The 19,526-nt window shown below is 38.1% G+C and overlaps 1 protein-coding gene across 1 annotated transcript in view; it reads right to left on the bottom strand.

Moving 5' to 3' along the window:
- The window catches only part of ttc27 (tetratricopeptide repeat domain 27), an 83,304-nt gene that overhangs the window by 20,586 nt on the left and 43,192 nt on the right, over window positions 1-19,526 (bottom strand). Inside the window, exons 6-8 of the mRNA XM_079852669.1 lie at window positions 18,323-18,436; window positions 5,601-5,696; window positions 2,285-2,407 (exon numbers count right to left, since the gene is read on the bottom strand). Coding sequence (XP_079708795.1) covers window positions 2,285-2,407; window positions 5,601-5,696; window positions 18,323-18,436 — 333 coding nt within the window. The remainder of the gene's footprint in view (window positions 1-2,284; window positions 2,408-5,600; window positions 5,697-18,322; window positions 18,437-19,526) is intronic.

Genomic DNA, 19,526 nt, shown 5'->3' with positions numbered 1-19,526 from the left:
TTCACTCTGAAATACGCTGGACGTTGCGCTATATTACACAGTGCATCTCTCATCGGCTCCTGCCCTTCCACCCCTGCTAGTGCTCATGGGGATGGAAGGATAAAGGGCTTTTTGCAAACGCTCAGAACTGAAGCCGTAGTGGGAGAGAGGGGGTGGGCGGCAATAAAATTCACATTGCTTGGCCAGCACTTCTATTTGGGTGCTTATTTATTTTCGTGGGAACAAATAATTTGAGAAGTGGGAACAATATCTCTTCCTACTCGACACAATAGTTACATAAAAAAAAGTAAAACCTGAAGGCCCAGACAGAGGATGAATAAGCTATTTACTTGGGTACAAAAAGTCTCATATTTCCGTTTTACAAGAACAACACTGATAAGACGAGGTAAGAGAGAGAAATACAGAAGAGAAAGAGAGCCCCATGGTTTTGACAGCACTTGAATGCTCCTTGGGGCCATTATTAACTGCACATTTCCCATTGGCCACAAACAACAAAGTTTGTGTAGCCCAGTCAGGCACGGTGAGGCTGCAGGCGGCTGGATCTCATGACTGCCAACAACACAAATGGATGCTAATCCAAGCCAGGTGGCCAGTTTCACTTTCAGAAGGGAAACTGAAACATTCTGGTGCCGATACCATGTTTACCATGGTAAATTCTGGTAATAGTCTGGGGCCAACTACAAGAAACCCCCCTTAAAAACCCTTTATTTATAATGACAACGGTTTTCTTAACTTAGAATGCCACATGTTTCTAGGTGATTTCTATAAATAGGAGACGGAGGAGGAGGAGGACGAGAAGGAGGAGAAGATATCAAAAACAAAGTCATGAAAGTAGGAGCTTAACCTTCAGAAAACTTTCATCAACTTCAGGAAGTCAAACTAAATATTGCATAACCTCATTTATTTTCTATTAATTTCATATGAGATCTTAATGATCTACATTTTTTGCAGTATTTTGGATGTATATCTAAAAACAATTGACAGAAAACTGAAAAAAATGATGATTTTATTAATTAAAATCAGTTAATTCAAAAGTTTACTACAATGAAATAAATCCTAAAACTGCTAAATTATCATCCCTTTGTGCTGAAATGGGGAAAACATCTAGAGCTTCAGGTATTCAATGCAGTTTAGACTGGACAATAATTGCCTAAAGAGGAAGGGGCGGAATTTATTGCGAATTGAATCCATGTAATGTCTGATTTTTGTATACTATTTTGTAACAATCTAAACTAAAAGGACGTTCTGTTTTTTGTTGAGAAAACTACAACATAATTGAAAATAATGCAAAATAATTCTAAATAATTGGATTTTTGGCTCTTGCAATGCATGTAGTGTAATGTAAAATGTAATAGGACACCAAACGGTAAATTCCAACAGTAATTTGCAACTACACATGCAAGCTCTAATGGGACAATAAAATTAACTCAAATCAAATAAACATCAGTACATATCCCAAAGTCCCTCATGCTCTGAAGATGTTCACTCATTAAACGAACACAGTATCTCATGGGTTAATCCATCAGAAAAACTAACAGAGAAAAAAATATCCTTGCTGTTTTGTGTAGACACCTTTTTCTTATCTCACTTTCTCTCTCATTTTTCACCAATTTCTTTCCTCTCATATGAAGTGTCACTCCCTTACGCCTGTCTCGGTATTCTATCCTATACATTCTTTTATATGCATACCTGCAGTTTATGACTTTAAACTTTAACATGAGTGCAGGGAAAAGTAGAGTGAGTCAGTACCTTAGTAGGTGGAGTAGAGTGGAGTACATTTTTATATTATTACAACTCAGATTGGGGGTGATTGGGTGGTTTTATTGACCTCAGAGGTACCCTATAATCTGATTTGTACACAAAGTGGACAGTAACTTAATAAAACTCTGAAATAGCTCCCAGAAAACTGCACTGACAGACACACACACACACACACACAGACGTGTTGTTAGAGCATGGAGCTCATATAGATGGGGAAACAGAGAGGAAAAAAGAAGAGATGGATGTGAGGGAAAAATTTGCAATCAATTGCTCTTCAAGACCTTTAACAGAAGTCACTTTCTCTTATCTCATTTTAATATGTAGAGACAAATGTAAGTAATTCACTTGTAGACTAGATTTCCCTGAAGAGTAAACACTGTCAAATGGGACAATCAAAACACTGATCTGTTCATTCGAACGATCGTTACGATCGGTCTGACACGGCAACATTGGCTCAACCAATGGCATAAGTTTGGGGCAGGACTATTCATTTGAACTGATTGGTTGCATGCGAGTAGCGTACCTTGCCGTGCTGTCCCATCCTCTCCAGGCAGACAACTGCATCCTCCCAGAGTTCCAGTTGTTCATAGATCAGCAGCGCAGAACTCGTCAGGCCCAAATCAGTCAACAGACTTGCCAACTGCCTCTAAATACACACAAACAGTAAGCCAAGATCAGTCAACATACAGCCCACCTGCCTGTAAATACACACAGCATGTGGGAGGCACACAAATATATATATTTAGCATGTGGACACAGCCCAAAAATCTAAAATACACAAATAAGAGTATTGAAAATTCAGTGCTTTTCATTTCACTCTGGTTTATCTTTGCACTAAAGTTAAACAACAGATATAACCAGGGGCTTTTTTTTCAAGGCAGTCCTAGTTTACTTTGTGAGCTATTTGAAATGACCAAAGCAGCACTTCACAATTGTTTGTTTTTTAAACATTTTTACATTTTATATAGACTGAATGGGGACTAAGGTTCAAATCTCGACCTACATCCACGTACATAATTTATTTATACTCTCTCTTTGTCTCTCTCTCTCTCTCTCACACACACACACACATATGTATAATTTTTATATGCTAAATATGCTAAATATAATAAAATAAAATCTAAAATAAATTAAATGGATACAGTACGCTCTCTCACCATCTTTTCTCTCATATTCTGTCTTTTTTTCCCCTCACCCTCTTTCTAAAAGGATGCATTCCGCAGACAACCATCCATCTATCTCCACGATGTCACGCTTCACAGGCAGCTATATACACATCTGTACTATTAATGACCCTCGTCTGTCTCTGAGGAATGCTACAGGTCAAATGTGTTTACACTCTTTCAACTCCTTTTGTCATTCAGGGCTGCATTTCCCAAAAGCAGATTGATCGTAGAACCACTGCCACCAAAGGTCTCTATGATCAACTTAGGCTTGCAATGCTTTTGGGGAACGCAGCCCTGGTCATTTGAGAACAGATGGATCAAGAGTCGTAGTGTCCACTGCACGTCCATGTATTTCTGTTAATAAACATACTGAGATGTGCACCGACCCCACTGGAGATCATACACAGTACTGATGATTATGATGTATAAAACTTCTATATTTGTGGACAGCAAACATGCACTGAACTGACTTCACCCTCGACATCTGATATCAGCGAGACATCAGACACGTAGCTGCAAGCAGTTTCACTGCAGGAAATGTTTAATTCCTGCTCAATTTCTCCTTCACCTTTCTGTCCTGTGACAATCCCCCCCACCCCCCACCTCCAGTGGCATATCACGTCCCACAGGCACTATGGGTAACTATAAATCTAGATATATACACCGGTGAGGCTGCCAGTGATCATGTGATCTATCAGCCAGGAGACAAAACGTGATGATACTAACTAATCTGGAGGAAGAGAAACACAAACACACACGTAGACAAACACAAACACACACACAGACACACAGAAAGAGCTGTGCTCTGTATCAACACTTATAGTCTTATTTTTCTCAAGTTTGTTTCTTATTTATTTGCCTAATGTTACTTATTTTAATTTGTTAATTGCTAGTTTAATCTGTAGTGGTACAGTATTGTCAGAGCCCCATTTGTGCAACTTTGCTGTTTTCATTTTTTCATTCACTTCATCTGCCACACTGAACGCTGTCCTGATTCATTTACATGCCAACATGATCCAGTCTGAAAGCAAATCCGACAATTTCAGAAATCTGTTCTTTTCAAAAAACAAACAAAAACAACGCTCTGCCATCTCTTAACCCTGACACACACACACACTTTTCTCTGGCTGCATGCTGCTCTCGTCTCTCTCTAGCTTGCAGTTTTGCTGCGTTCTATTCCCCTGCCAGCAATAGAAGTGACTTCAATTCCAGCTTTATTGCTGTTCACTGTTATTACACAGAGCGCGAGCAATGTCATCCACAGGACTGATCACATCAGCCCTCCCTTCTTTTAATCTATCCATCCCTCCCTCCACCCACTCACTCTCTTTCTCCATTCAGTCATTTCATTCCTTTTCTTTCAAAACCCTTCAATCCACCAAACATAATTTTTTTTCCCATGATTTATTCACTTGTTTAACAATCTCTCACTTCAGGAAACATTTGTTTGTTTTCATTAGTTCCATTATTGCCCAATCAGACAGGAAGGGATAGTTCCAGGTTGCTCTATTACCTGTCAAAATGAACTCATCGTCCCGTATCCCTGTATGCCCTCACATTGTACGAGAAATTAATTTCATATTCTATCTGCCAAAGCTCTTATTGACACGACACTGGCTGTATAACCCAGCTGTTGTGTTTACCGAAATGGGTTTTTGAGAAGTAGATAAATAAATAACGGCTGCCCATGCTCATTTGAGGTGATTAGCTCAATGCACTTGTGAGTCTAGTAATGAGAGAAAATATGCAAGCAAATCAATTTGGGCACCAACAAATGAGTCAATCATTTCCATTTCAAATTAACTCAGGTAATCTGGCTTTATAATATGTGAATTATTCCCTACATGGGAATAAATTCAGACATAATTAAGATGAGAAAATGTGGGGAAAATAAACTCAATCAAGGTTCAAATGGGTCCCAGTTAAACCCAACCCAAAATTCTCTTTCATGTATTCACAGGTCATGATCAACTACACAGTTTTGTTTGTTCGTTCATTAGCACTAAGCTCTCCAGACCTAAGGAAGGATATCTTCCTATTCCAGCACTGGAGAGAATGAGTACTTTAAGAGATTGATTATAAATGTTGTGCATGTACATCACAAGAACTTCTTTCTTGGTCTGTATTTATTGTCTGTTTGCTTTTTTGACCAACTTTGGAGAGTAAATGTATAAAAAAAAACATTTTGTGAAAGATAAAAGTTTAAAAAATAAATAAACCATCTTAAAAACAAACCATCTTTAATCATCTAAAAATGTCAACTGCTTCGGGTTAATTAATAATCATAAATTAGTGTCACTGAAAAAAAAAAGAGAAAAGTTTATGGAAAGTCCACACTTTAATACTTTCTATTCTATTCTATTCTATTCTATTCTATTCTATTCTATTCTATTCTATTCTATTCTATTCTATTCTATTCTATTCTATTCTATTCTATTCAAATAATAATAAAGAACATGTAATGCGTTAGATTAAACTGGGAACGGTCATAGCACTTGCATATTGTTGTCCTATTGTTAGTTTAACAACTTCTATTGTTCTCATTTGTAAGTCGCTTTGGATAAAAGCGTCTGCTAAATGAATAAATGTTAATGTAAAACATTATGAGTGATTCTAAAACAATCATTTTGAGAAACCAGAAGCCTCATTTAAACAAACAGGAATTCAGTTCACCTGTAGATCCCAGAGAGGAGGCGCCCGGCAAGTGTAGAACATCTTTAGCCTCTCAGTGATGGGACACTTCTTCTCACTAAAGAAATCCACCAAGGTCTGAAACAGAACAAAGTGACATTTAGGGGACATATATTCTCAGTTTTCAAGCATTGTTACTTCCACGAATTAACATTTTCTTCTTTGCCATAGTGATTACACCATGTCCTAACCAGACGAGATGTGATACGATTCCAGCGACACATAGTTTGTCTGGCCACACCAGAGATGCCAATCAAAAAGTCATAAAGTCAATCAAAAATATCGGCCAGTCAGAAGAGCGCATGGTCTGGCTCTCTCTGGCACTCGCATGAAATGGATAATACATAATCCAATTCATGAATATTACACAATTTTAACATCATCAAAAATACATACTGATTATCAAAAATACATATTGATTATCAAAAATACATACATAAATACATACAAAAACGTCCATTGTTGCTTTCAGTACTGCTATAAGACACAAAATGATATTCAAACTCACATTAGACGCATTTAACATTAAATAAAGCACATAAGCAGTACCTTATATTATCATATCATACTTTCTGTTGTTCCAGCCACGACGTCGCAGAAATAGAAACCATTTCTAAAATAGAATCGTCACAGCTGGTTAGGACAAAAACTCTGATTACATGGAAAAGATGACTTTTATAGCGGCACGTCTGTTTAGGGCACGGTGTTATTCTAACAATAATGCAGATTTTCCTTAGAGTTTGCTATAAGCAAAACAAGGTAGTAAATAGAATTGAGCACCTATGAGCCAAAATCTCAAATCATATACTTTTGGAGGGTACCATTAAGATGAATAGGAATGCTCACACTGATCACTAACACAAATCTTCATGAATTTCAGACCTCCCTGGAACACAAAGGCATCAATATAATGAGTATTTCTAATGTGCTTAGTGTTTGGTGTGATATCTGACAGTGATAAAAACAACCCCAAGCTATTAAAATGCAGTGTGGTGCAAACAACTTAAAAACTATTCCAGTGAGTCAACCCTTCACATTTTGCTTTAATTTATTGCTCATCACACAGACCTAAATGTATTTTCCAATCATTAACAAGATGGAAAAAAGTGATCTAGAAGCATAAAAAAACAACTCAAACCCAAATCAGAAATTCCAAGAGTGAGAGCAATAACAAATAGATGTGCCAGCACATGCCAAAATTATAGCATTTTTATTCATTTTAAAGATGCCTCTCTACTCTCCACTGAGAAATGCTACAGGGTTTGACTGGTGCTTAAACTCAGTTAAAGCATGTGCAGGCCTGCTGTTTGAGTCTCTAGTGAGAAGATCAACACTCGTTCTGTTCACAAACAAGTGTCAATATTTCAAAAAGCAACAAGACAAAACACAATAACACAATGCAGCTGTGTACAACATGCAGACAAGTCCACAAATGCACATTGGAAGCTGATGGCCATCCTTACCTGCTAAATAGTAAAAATAAATGCACAGAACGATGTCTATCGCATTACCCCACAAATATTAAATTGACACCCCCAGCTGTCAATTATTATGAATATGGACTGCAACTGGCACTAATAGGAGGAGAAGGCCTAAACACATTATGGAATTATAACTGTACCAACTTAAAGGGATACTTCACCGATTTTTCATATTAAACTATATACATATCTCTCTCGTCTCAGTGCGTGCACTCAATCGCTCAGGCGCGCAGTAAAAAGGATAACTATAATGTATGGCGGAATAGCACTTGGGAGCACTTCGACTCGGCGCAGTAAAAAGTTGCTCCCAAGTGCTATTCCGCCATACATTATAGTTATCCTTTTTACCCGCTTAGAAAAGCGCCACGTTTTATTTTGTGTCACCATACTTGGTCATGTAACTACTCGTGTAACTGTATTTAAATAGGGAAAACGTGGAGGTGTTTGGTCGCTTCTAGCTTCATCTCTGTCTGGATCCTAATGAATGAACTGGGCTAAGCTAAGTGCTATCAAAGTGTCGCCGCGCGCCAGAGCGATTGAGTGCACGCACTGAGACGAGAGAGGTATGTATCAAATCGTCTTAGTTGAGGGAATAACATAGTTTAATATGAAAAATCGGTGAAGTATCCCTTTAAATAATGTCCACCCAAAATGCTGTAAATAACTTAATTTGGAACTGATGTCTGCAACATTTCAGTTCCAGAACATTCTGGAATCAAGCAGAAGTAAGGAAACATTACATATTCCATAAAATGCATTTCGTAAACTGATGACAAAAAAAAAAAAAAATCCAATCTAGATGTAATTTTCCAGTTCTGGTTGGGGTTCACTTTGGAAGAAACTCATCTGGAAATAAAACTTCCGACTGAGTAGATACAATCAGTTTCTATGGAGGATGGCAAAGCTTGTCTGCGGGTAGCAGATAACTAATTACTTATTTAGCATTTCCATGGATGAAAAATGCCTGAAATATATAAATGCTAATCTTCCGATCAGGAGGGCTGAGGGATACAGCTGTGGAGGCTGTGTGCTTTTTGACAAAATGGGGCAAAGTAAATTCCCCTACAGTTGACAATTTGGCAGTTTATTTTGAATTACACATAAACCTTTCCATGGAGGAACTCCAAGAGCCAAATACAGCGACAGAAGGAAATGACATCACTGAGCATGCTTCATGACTCAGCATACTTTTAAGGAGGATAAGCCCCATGGAGTCAAAATCCATTCACTGCAATTTAAAGGCCCACTGAAGTGCCTTGGAACACGCAGCTTTGTATGATGCATTGACAATTTCCACTGAAACAGGAAGCTAAGGCGGGACATACTGAATGGCTCCTCACCCTTTTCAAATAGCCAAAAGCGTTTCGTTTACCGCTCAGTCTGCAAGTCGTACTTGAGAGCACCATTGAAGTGAATCCGAGCACTGATGATATGTTGGATTCAATAGTAGAGGTGTGAATACAGCTCATCTCCAACCCTAATCAAACACACCTGCCTTTAATTTTCATGTGATCCTGAAGACCTTAATTGGTTGCTTCAGGTGTGTTTGATTAGGGTTGGAGATAAACTCTGCAGGACAGTCGATCGGCAGGAGCAGGGTTGGGCACCCCTGATCTAGGCTATATGATATTAGTGTGTACTATATGTAATGTATTATATATGCATTGTTTGTGTATGGTTGCATCATATTCATATAAAATGAATGTCATACATTTACTGCAGTGTGCATCTGTTGTAGATTTTTTTTTTTTTTTTTAACATCTCTCTGCTGAATTACTTAAAAAAAAAAAAAAAAAAAAAAATTCTGCTCCAAAAATACCGTACGTCATATGTGTATGAGTCTATTTTCTTTCAGCGTTGCTGTGATATGCCTAAATCCATACCAAGAACCAAGCTGCCAACTTCTATTTCAGGGATATTATTGATTAAGCACTGAAATTGAATTTTACGTTTAGAGAAATCTACTTCAGCCAGGGTCTGATCGGAGTCCTAAACGAAAAATAAGAGGGCAGCAGTCGATAGCGCGTGGTGTTAAGCCCCAAACAGGCAAATTGTGTGGTCACAAAGAGCGCCTCTAATCCAACAATGCACCAGAGGCTCTGCCATTCAGAATACACAAAGGGAATAAAAACTTTTCTGAAGTTTTAGCCCACTCAGTGGCCTAGATACCGGCAACTCGAAACTGTGAGAAAAATGCCGAGCACATAGGCGAAGTGCCTTTCTGCCATTTCTGAATACACACTTTACATTCTTGATCTCAGAAGAAAGGCCAGAGGAGGCAGAGGAAATGAAGTTTGTCAAGTACCGCTGTGAAACTTGAACAGCAGCAAGGAGGTGGAGATAAGGAGTCAGTGCGATATTCATGAAAATGTCACGACTATTCAGAATAGAAGGGGAATAATATTTAAGACAAAACAAAAATCTTTCTGAATTGATTACATCAAATGTGAAGCTAATGAGCATTTATGAATGACTGTAAAAATGTTCAGTATGTGCCTAGAATTCATCCAATCAGAACTTCTGCCATTAATGGAGGTCTGAGTCTGCAGTCAAGTAGATGATTCAGTTCATTAAAAACAAATCCAAATACCCAAATATTCCAAATACTTGGAATAAAATTGGGGTGGCCAAAGGACTCCCTTTATCTATTAAGGGTTTTGGTAGTGAAACTCTGTAGCGCCACCATCAGAGGGGGAATAAAATCCCTGAGGCAAGAGATTTCTTTAAGAGCATTGCAACAAACGTCTTAACTGTCACCCTTACATAAGTGTTTGTACAAAGCATTTTACGATAGTTTCTGGCAAAATATGGCAATGAAGCAGCAGTTGCTATACAGGGTAGTTATGTAATCTCCCACAATAAACAGAACATAATGGACCACTGACTTTTAAACAAATTTTATATTTACTAAACTATACAGCTGTAACTACAATTTTTGAGTTACAGAGATTATTAAAGGCAGTCTGACGGACGACACAGAGCGTCCTAAAATTCGAGCACATTGTTTCTCTGACTCTAGCTACGACACCTGAGGACACTCAAAATCCTTCCATGCAATTCGCATAGTTTTACATTAAATAGCATTATATTTTTCCAACTCGTTATTGTATTGTACTCATGCATCAACGCCACTTTGTCTGTTTGGTGATTTGATTAGATTTTGCAGCCTTGAAATTAAGCACGAAAATACAGAATGGCTTGTTCGGTGTCCTCAACGCCTAGTCCTAACTGGACCAAGGACAAAAAAAACAATTCTTTTAAAAGACGGAGGAAAAACACCCAAGCCAAATTTTATTTTTGACAATACACACGGTCTCACGTCATACTTTTTAACTGGCTTATTCTGATCGCTAAAAATGCACTTCCTCCTCAAATAACAATCGCGTTCGAGTTCAGCAGATGACTTAAGGGACCCGTTTTTATCCCTTTTTCTTTTTTAGGGCTAAATGGTGACTAAGGACTTTGTTGCAACGCATAACAGAACTTAAGGGAACAAGTAATTAAGGGAATTACTTAATGACAGCCTTAAGGTTTCTTAAGTGGACCCTTAGGTACTTTCTTGCAATCCATGTTTCACTAAGAGTACACTTAACCTTATAACTAAGGGTTTTCTTAACTCAAGGGCTTTTATGCAACTGGGCCTTGAACTCTGCTTTCTCACTTTATCTTGAGTTGATTGAACCAAGTACTTAAAGGAGAACTCCGGTCTATTTTAACATTGAGCTCATTTTTTTGTAAATTTGGAGTGCTGTCAGTACAGAGAACAACGACAAAAATCGGTGTTGCCTACACAGTGTTATCCTCTTTTTAAAAGTTGCACCCTGTTGACTTCAATGGGGCAAGTTTTAAACCTGCTTTTACCCTCTTAACATCCTTGATGTGTCATTACAAGTGCCCAGCCATGTGAGTGATTCCTTCAGAGTGAACACGGGTGAATCTGACTGCAGTAGATGTGCAAGATATGAATAAAAATGATGTTATTTCAGCCAGCGCACATACCTGTATTTACATCCTGTTTTCGGCTGAAGTCCACAGTAGTCGATTGTCGAGTTCGGGCGCATGATCGTACGTACTAAACCTATGCGCGTGAACTCGACAATCGACTACTGTGGACTTCGACCGAAAACAGGATGTAAATACAGGTATGTGCGCTGGCTGAAATAACATCACTTTTATTCATATCTTTCACATCTACTGCAGTCAGATTCACCCGTGTTCACTCTGAAGGAATCACTCACATGGCTGGGCACTTGTAATGACACATCAAGAATGTTAAGAGGCTAAAAGCAGGTTTAAAACTTGCCCCATTGAAGTCAACAGGGTGCAAATTTTAAAAAGAGGATAACACGATGTAGGCAACACCGATTTTTGTCGTTGTTCTCTGTACTGACAGCACTCCAAATTTACAAAAAAATGAACTCAATGTTAAAATTGACCGGAGTTCTCCTTTAAACCAGATGGACAGTCTTGACTGTACAATATTAGAAAACAATTTCTCAATGATGACAATGATCAAGAGCAAGATTTTTGATTTCCACAACTATTAAGAATTACATCTAAAATTTTATTTTGGATGTCTGATTTTATTTCAGCAACACTTGATTACATACAAATTATAGACATCACAGTCACGGAGCTGTTAAGTTTGACGACCAGGTAAAAAGATTACACTGCTTATTATTTTCCAGTTAGTTGGCCTAAAGTCATGAGCCTTGTTTCTATTCTTTAACTCCAACAATACCAATCCTTATAAGGACGGCCATATTGCCTGTATGACATTTACAGTTTTATCCGAATCGAAACAAAAGGACTGCAAACAGTCACTGATGTTTAAGGCAACACACAATATGAAAAACAAAGGATATGTTAACTTTTGAGGAGGTTAGGGGTGCAACGGATCAAAAAACTCACGGTTCGGATCGTTTCTCAGATCAGAGTCACGGATTGGATCATTTTTCGGATCAGCAAAAAAAACAATTTTTTGTTTTGTTTATTAACACTTTTAAATTATTAAAATAAAATATATAAAATCAACTTAAAGTGCACAAGGCATAATATCTTCTTTTTAACATAATTAATGAAAAACAACTTAAAGTGCAACATTCCTTTAAACATGGACCAATGCTTGATGTGTTTCCACTGTTAAACATGCTCAAAAATATTCCCTCTAAAAAAACACATATTCGAACATCTGGTTGCGCATTTTGTCAATGACGCGCATTATGTCAATAACAGGACAAATTAATACAAAGAGACATAACTACTTGTATAGATAGTTTATTTAAGTTTAAACATATTTGACAACGTATTACCTACACAAAAACAAGTAAATCAACTAATGGCCAAGACCCGCAGACCTCTTTCTCTCTCTTGCCCTCACCCATGCTGCGTTCACACCAAACGCGAATAGAGCGTCTGACGCGAGTGATTTCAATGTAAAGTCAATGTAAAGACGCGTTTACGCGCGTCTGGAGATCTTGTGGCGCGAATGAGGCGTCACGCTCTACCTACACTACCTACACTTTAGTAATGTTTCTGTTTAACGTTAAATAAAATGACCTGTCCCTGATCACGGATCAATGATGATCCGTTGCACCACTAGAGGAGGTCAATTTGTACCAAGTCAGTCATTTTTTTAGTTTTGTTTGTCAACATCCGTTATGTCAGGGCAGTACTGAATCACTCACAAAAGAGCTCAACATCTCAAAGATTGACTTAAAAAGGGCATTCAAACTTTTGAGAAAAGAGGGGTGTGCAAATTGAATATGCAGATTTGTACCTCTACAACGCACTACCTGACTTTCTTTCTACATCCTCCCTCTCTCTCTCATCTGTTGAACTTTGTTAAAGTGTTTCGTCCTCTCGGAGAGTGTGCTGTCACTCTCTCGCCGTCGCTCCGGGGGCCTTGCTCAGCTGGGATCCTTCTCAGGGTGACTGAACTCACTGGTGTCAGGAGTGGGATTTGCTAAGCGCTTCATGTTTCTCTAACTCTGTGATGGACAGGTGTTTGTGTGACTTGCAGTGATCTCCTGTCGGACTCAAACTTGCCCCTCAGGGTGGCCTCCTAATGTCAAGACTCCCCCAATGATCTGTCACATTGAGTTTTGGGATGTCAGAGAGCAGCTCCACTGGGCAAACACTTAAAACTTAAAGGAAAAAAGAAAGCGATCAAAAAAGTAGGAGGGCAATGTGTCACACCAAACTCTGCCTGCTGATGACCTTCCATCTGTCAGATGTTCATACAGAGAGTGTCTGATCGCACCCTTCAATTCTCAGCTCTTAACTGATGAACACCTGCAGCGCTCATGGTCACATCCATGGATTTCACTTGAGATCAAAAAGAGGGATGCCATCAGCCACAGCAAAAGGAACACAAAAGAAGATATTTTGAAGAATGTTGGTAACCAAACAGTTGATAGACCCCATTGACTTCCCCCCACCATTTTTTTCCAATGGGGCCCATCAACTGTTTGGTTACCCTTATTCTGAAAAATATCTTCTTTTTATGTTCAGCAGAAGAAAGAAATTCATACAGGTTTGGATCAACTTGAAGAGTAAATGAAGAAAGAATTTTCAATTTTGGGTGAACCATCCTTTTAAGCCCTGCAACACTTCTTTATTTGATATTTGTAAACAGCACTTAGTCCTAATAATAATTAATTAATTAATTAATTAATTAATTAATTAATTGATGAATAACAAAATAACATGATAATAAATAATAAAATGGATAAGTACATGGATGATAATAATAATAATAAATAGTAAATAAATACATTTAAATGAAAAAAAGCCATTTCTCACAAGACTAGACTTAAATTACTGTAGCAAATTCTCAATGTCAATTTTATTTATATAGCACCATTAATCACAACCTAGGTTGTCCAATGTGCTGAAGACAATACAATATAATAAAATAAAAAAAATAAAAACAATGCAATACAACTTCCTCATTGATTATATGCCAATTCACAAATATGAGTTTTTAGCTTAGATTTAAAAACAGACAGTGATGATGCAGAGCGAATACAGACAGGCAGAGCATTCCACAGTCTGGGGGCAGCTACTGAAAAGGCGCGGTCACCCCTGAATCTCAGCTTCAACTTTGGAATGCATAACAATCTCTGGTTAGACGACCGGAGAGACAGAACTGGACGATATTAATAATAATAATAATAATTCAGTTAATAAATCCGAGAGGTAAGGAGGGACCAGGCCGTTTAATGATTTAAACACCAAAAGAAGAATTTTAAAATTCACTCGATAACGCACGGGCAACCAGTGCAGAGAACATAAAACCGGCGTAATGTGGTCCCGTTTTTTTAGTACTGGTTAAAAGTCTTGCACCTGCATTTTGAACTATCTGCAACCGGGACTGACTAATTGACTGGCTAATTCCAAAATAAAGTGAGTTACAGTAATCCAGTCTAGAAGTAATAAAAGCATGAATTAATTTTCCGAATTTTTTCTTGACAGAATAGGTTTTACTTTTACTAGTAGTCGAAGCTGAAAGCAGCATGATTTGAACACTGTATTTATGTGTTTGTCATTACTTTTACTAGTAGTCGAAGCTGAAAGCAGCATGATTTGAACACTGTATTTATGTGTTTGTCAAATTTAAGCCCATCATCAAAGACAACCCCTAGATTTTCAACCCAAGGCTTCACAGACGAGGATAACTCACCAAAATGTATTTTTGGTGTACTAACAGAATCTGAAGGACCAAACACTATTTCAGTTTTACTCTCATTAAAATTAAGAAAATTTAAAAAGAGCCAGGCCTTCACATCAGACAAACAGGTCATGAGTACCTCCAGACCATTCGAAGTCTGTTTTAAAGGGTTAGTTCGCCCATTTAAGACATGAAGTTGTATGCAATCCTTACTAGGGCTGAACGATATATCGTTATCGTATCTATATCGAGATATGAACTTTCAAGATATTACTATCGAAAAAAACAACGATATAGACGATATAGATTTTCCCTCTCCGCGCTCGCCCTGCATACAACTCTGGCAGTCACAACAAACATCAGTTTTACGAGTGCCCTTGAATGCACCGCTAAAGCCAGCGCGCGCACACTACCAGGGACGTGGGAACTATATCGTGAGAGGGGGGGCGGCGTTTCCATGGTGACGCGTCATTGCTTGTCACGTGACACACCGCAGCAGCAACAGCGCTGAATGAATGATGATCTTCCTTTATGTCATTTTTCCTTTTTTATTCAGAATATTCACAAATGTGTTAGCTATGGCATGAAATATCTGATATTCCGATTGTCAAATACATGCAAGTGGAAGTATATTGTTGTTTAAACACCATTATAACGATCGCGTTAGTTGAGCTGTATGCGCGATGGCGGGCGCCGCCGTGTTAGTTTGTGCCGCAGACGCAGGTCAGAGAATCGGATCTGTTGGATTTACAACCTCTATGTTTACAACACGTGAATTCATCCACTGGTGAGCTGGGAATAGAATAGAGTAAACACTGAAGTTACTTACACAATGTGTATCTGATATGAATAAAACGTGTCGAATTATAATGGAAAGGATTATTATTACCTCTTCCATAGACATCATCGTGTATTTTACAAACTCTAAATGTATTGTTTTTTTAGTACTTACGTAGTCATATCGTATTGTATCGATATCGAGATATCTGGCATGAAAATCGAGATATGAAATTTTGTCCATATCGTTCAGCCCTAATCCTTACCAGCACTATAGTGCATACACACTGACCCACTCTGTGGTCACCTCCCTGGTCAGAGTTCTGGCCGCTCGAAGTTTTTCAAGAAAGTATTCCCGGTTAGTTTCCGGGGCCTCAAAACTGTGCGTTTTTACGTGAAAAAATTATATGCGTTTCAAAGCTTGATTAATTTACATCACAAAAAACACTCCGGGCAAAATTCATACCTCAGTTTTAATCGGCACTATTTTCTTTCCATTTCTATCAATCCGCGCTGCTGTCAACGTCAACAGTGTGCACGTTCCGATCAGCTGTTCCATAGTGTTTACACAATCGAATGACAACGACTTAAAAAGTACAAAATTAACAATGGTGCGAACTTGTAAATTCCCAGGTTGTGACCACAAGAAAGTGCCGGGATCACCGTTCAGATTCCATCGTTTTCCTGTTTCGGATATAGCTATGAGACAGCTTTGGCTGGTTGCCATCGGCTACTCTGCGGGAGCTAAAATATCCAGAATAAAGGATTTTCGTGTGTGCAGTGCTCACTTCAGCGAAGACGATTACATCCCCAACCAAGGAGGAAAAATAAAATAAAAGATTTTAAAGAGTTTTGCTGTACCAGTATCACAGGTAAGCTCTATTTACTAACTTTATAATCCCATGTCTAAACTGTACGGTAAACAAGCTGATGCTTAGACTCCAGTGGAAATCACGTGAAAAGAGGTCTAATATAAAAACAGTTTATAGGGATATAGGTACAATTTTGCGGGTAAGCTCTATTTACTAAATTTATGATCCCATGTCTAAACTGTAAGGTAAACAATCTGATGTTTAGACTCCAGTGGAAACCACGTGAAAAGAGGTCTAATATTAAAACAGTATATAGGGATATAACGATGGAATCTGAACGGTGATCCCGGCACATCGGAACGTGTGCACTGTTGACGTTGACAGCAGCGCGGATTGATAGAAATGGAAAGAAAATAGTGCCGATTAAAACTGAGGTATGAATTTTGCCCGGAGTGTTTTTTGTGATGTAAATTAATCAAGCTTTGAAATGCATATAATTTTTTCACGTAAAAACGCACAGTTTTGAGGCCCCGGAAACTAACCGGGAATACTTTCTTGAAAAACTTCGAGCGGCCAGAACTCTGACCAGGGAGGTGACCACAGAGTGGGTCAGTGTGTATGCACTATAGTGCTGGTAAGGATTGCATACAACTTCATGTCTTAAATGGGCGAACTAACCCTTTAATGGCAGATAGATTTGAGTATCATCTGCATGGCAATGTAACGACAGACCATGCTTCCTAAAAATAGAACCCAATGGGAGCATATATAAAGAAAAAAAGAATAGGAGCTAAGGAACCCTGAGGAACACCACATGACAGAGGACCTACCTCAGATGAATGTTCACCCATGTTAACTTTAAAACTTCTATTAGAAAGATAAGATTTAAACCATTAAAGAGCACTTCCTTTTATGCCGATATTAAAATTATTGGTTATATTTTGTATTTATGACAATTTAAGGAGCTCTTCCATTGAAAAAGGACTGATGACACTATAAACTTAAACCATAACTTTAGCAGTAAACCCCTCTCAGAACAGAACAGAGGATTCAAAACAGTCATACAGCAGATGTCTCTGTGTGGTGAGATGGGCCAACGCAGAGGCTAGAATTTTTCACAGTTCTACAATGAACAAACATCACTAATTAAAAATTAATCTGGCATAATGGACAAACTAACTGGCTAACAAGTCTTTCTGCTCCTCAGAATGTCACTGGAAGCCAGAAAATTCAATTTGATCAGGAGGACAGGAAGAACCAAGGCTGACTTGTTTCAGCAAATTTCAATAAAGCGACAAATTCCATTCTCCAATCCTTCCTAAAATCCACACACAAATGAACAAGAATACACACCAAACATATCAGCACTTTCCAGGTTTTACTGTTCTGGCTTTTCCTCAGTAAAACATGGAGACAAACTGTCATGATAAATGACAGAGGAAACGGGAAGCAGCCAAAGGGAAGCTTACGCATTCTTCTCCCTCGGGCTTATCTGTCCATTTCTCTTGCACACATACACAAATGCAGCAAAAACAACAGGAGGAAATCTGGGATCTCGTTTCTCCGGGTGCTATAAAATTTTGGAAGCATTACATTGAAACCAGTAAATCAACAAATTGAATGAAGTAATCACTACCCTACAGCTCATATTAAAAGGCAAGAGCTGTACACTCCTTAGAGCCTCAGACTAAAAGAATGACAACAGAGTCACTAGAAGTCTTCGTTTGGTGAGTTTTTTTAATATTTTTAAAAGATGTCTATGCTATTTAATCAAAAATACATTTATTCCTGTGATGGTGAATTACTCCAGTCTTTAGTGTAAAATGATCCTTCAGAAATTATTCTAATATGCTGATTTGGTGCTTAAGAAACATGTAGCACATAGACTGTGATCCTGATTGCATTTGAACCATTATTTATGATAATATTGTAAATGGATGTGCATTCTGAACAACATTCTACCTGAGTTTGCATCATGGCACGTTCAACTCTCCGTGAGCTTCCTCTCTCCAGCTTAGTCCTCAGGCACAGTGATGTCACTTCCACCGCCCAGAACTTTGGCTGAGACAGCAAACACTGAGGAAGAGAGAGAAAGAGATGAAAATAAAACATGTCCCACTTTCATGAATATAAAATCATATGTGCAACTACATCGCAAACCAAGACGCATACCACACAAATAAAAAAGGAATCTATAGCACACAATCCGACAAACACATACCACCCTCTGCAAACAGAGACGTGAGCGTTCCCTGGCCTGCATCACATCAGCAGAGCGGCAGGTAAGCGAGGGGCAGAGGACTCAGATGGAAATACTTTCCGACACACGTTACTGGAAAAGCATCCTGTCTTAACTGGAGCAAGACCGACACGTCAATGCTGAATTAAAATATATGAGGCGTCTCAGATGCACTATTTAAAACAGCACAAGGCAGTCAAGAAATAAGGAAATATACATCTGCACTGGGGAAAAGGCTTTAAATGCTAAGGCTATTTATACTACTGAGCAAACATTTACATATTAAACTAAAATCTTGATGTTTAAAAAAAGGTAAAGTTGGCCAAGTTATTTGTTGACTAACTAGTACTAGAGACGCATGCATATAAAAAGTCTGGCTAATACTGACAAGGCAATAATTGTGTTATGGCTAATAACCAATCAATGGCTTAATATATTTTTAAAAAAATATATAAAAAAAAACATACACAAATTAATAAATCAAATTAAAATCATAGTAATTGCTACAAGTAGTTAAGGCATCGCAACATTATATTTTTTTTGTGTGTTTTAAAAGAATTACATTTAGATTGCCTTTTCTGTCATCTTACACTCACTTAATGTAAAAATGCATTGCTCACCCAAGTCATATCGTGTCAAAATATATGTGCTTTCAATTCTTTATAATATTAAATTAAATATTAGTTTAAATAAGCAGTCACTTAGCAGATTCAATGCGACTTAAGAGTTCACTTGATACTGGTACCTGGAGCACCTGAAGTGCCAGAAATATTCACTATTTGGATGATACAAATGCTTAAAAACAAGAAAATTTGCATGTTGGAATCCAAGGACAAATGATTTGGAGGCTGTATGATGCGCAGAAGAATTAGTGGCAGAAGCAGAGATCAGACCATGAGATCACGGCGCCAATGATAAGAGAAAGAC

The sequence above is a fragment of the Squalius cephalus genome (genome assembly GCF_949319135.1).
Source record: "Squalius cephalus genome assembly, chromosome: 20".
NCBI lineage: Eukaryota > Metazoa > Chordata > Actinopteri > Cypriniformes > Leuciscidae > Squalius > Squalius cephalus.
This window is presented reverse-complemented; position numbering and strand designations above follow the sequence as displayed.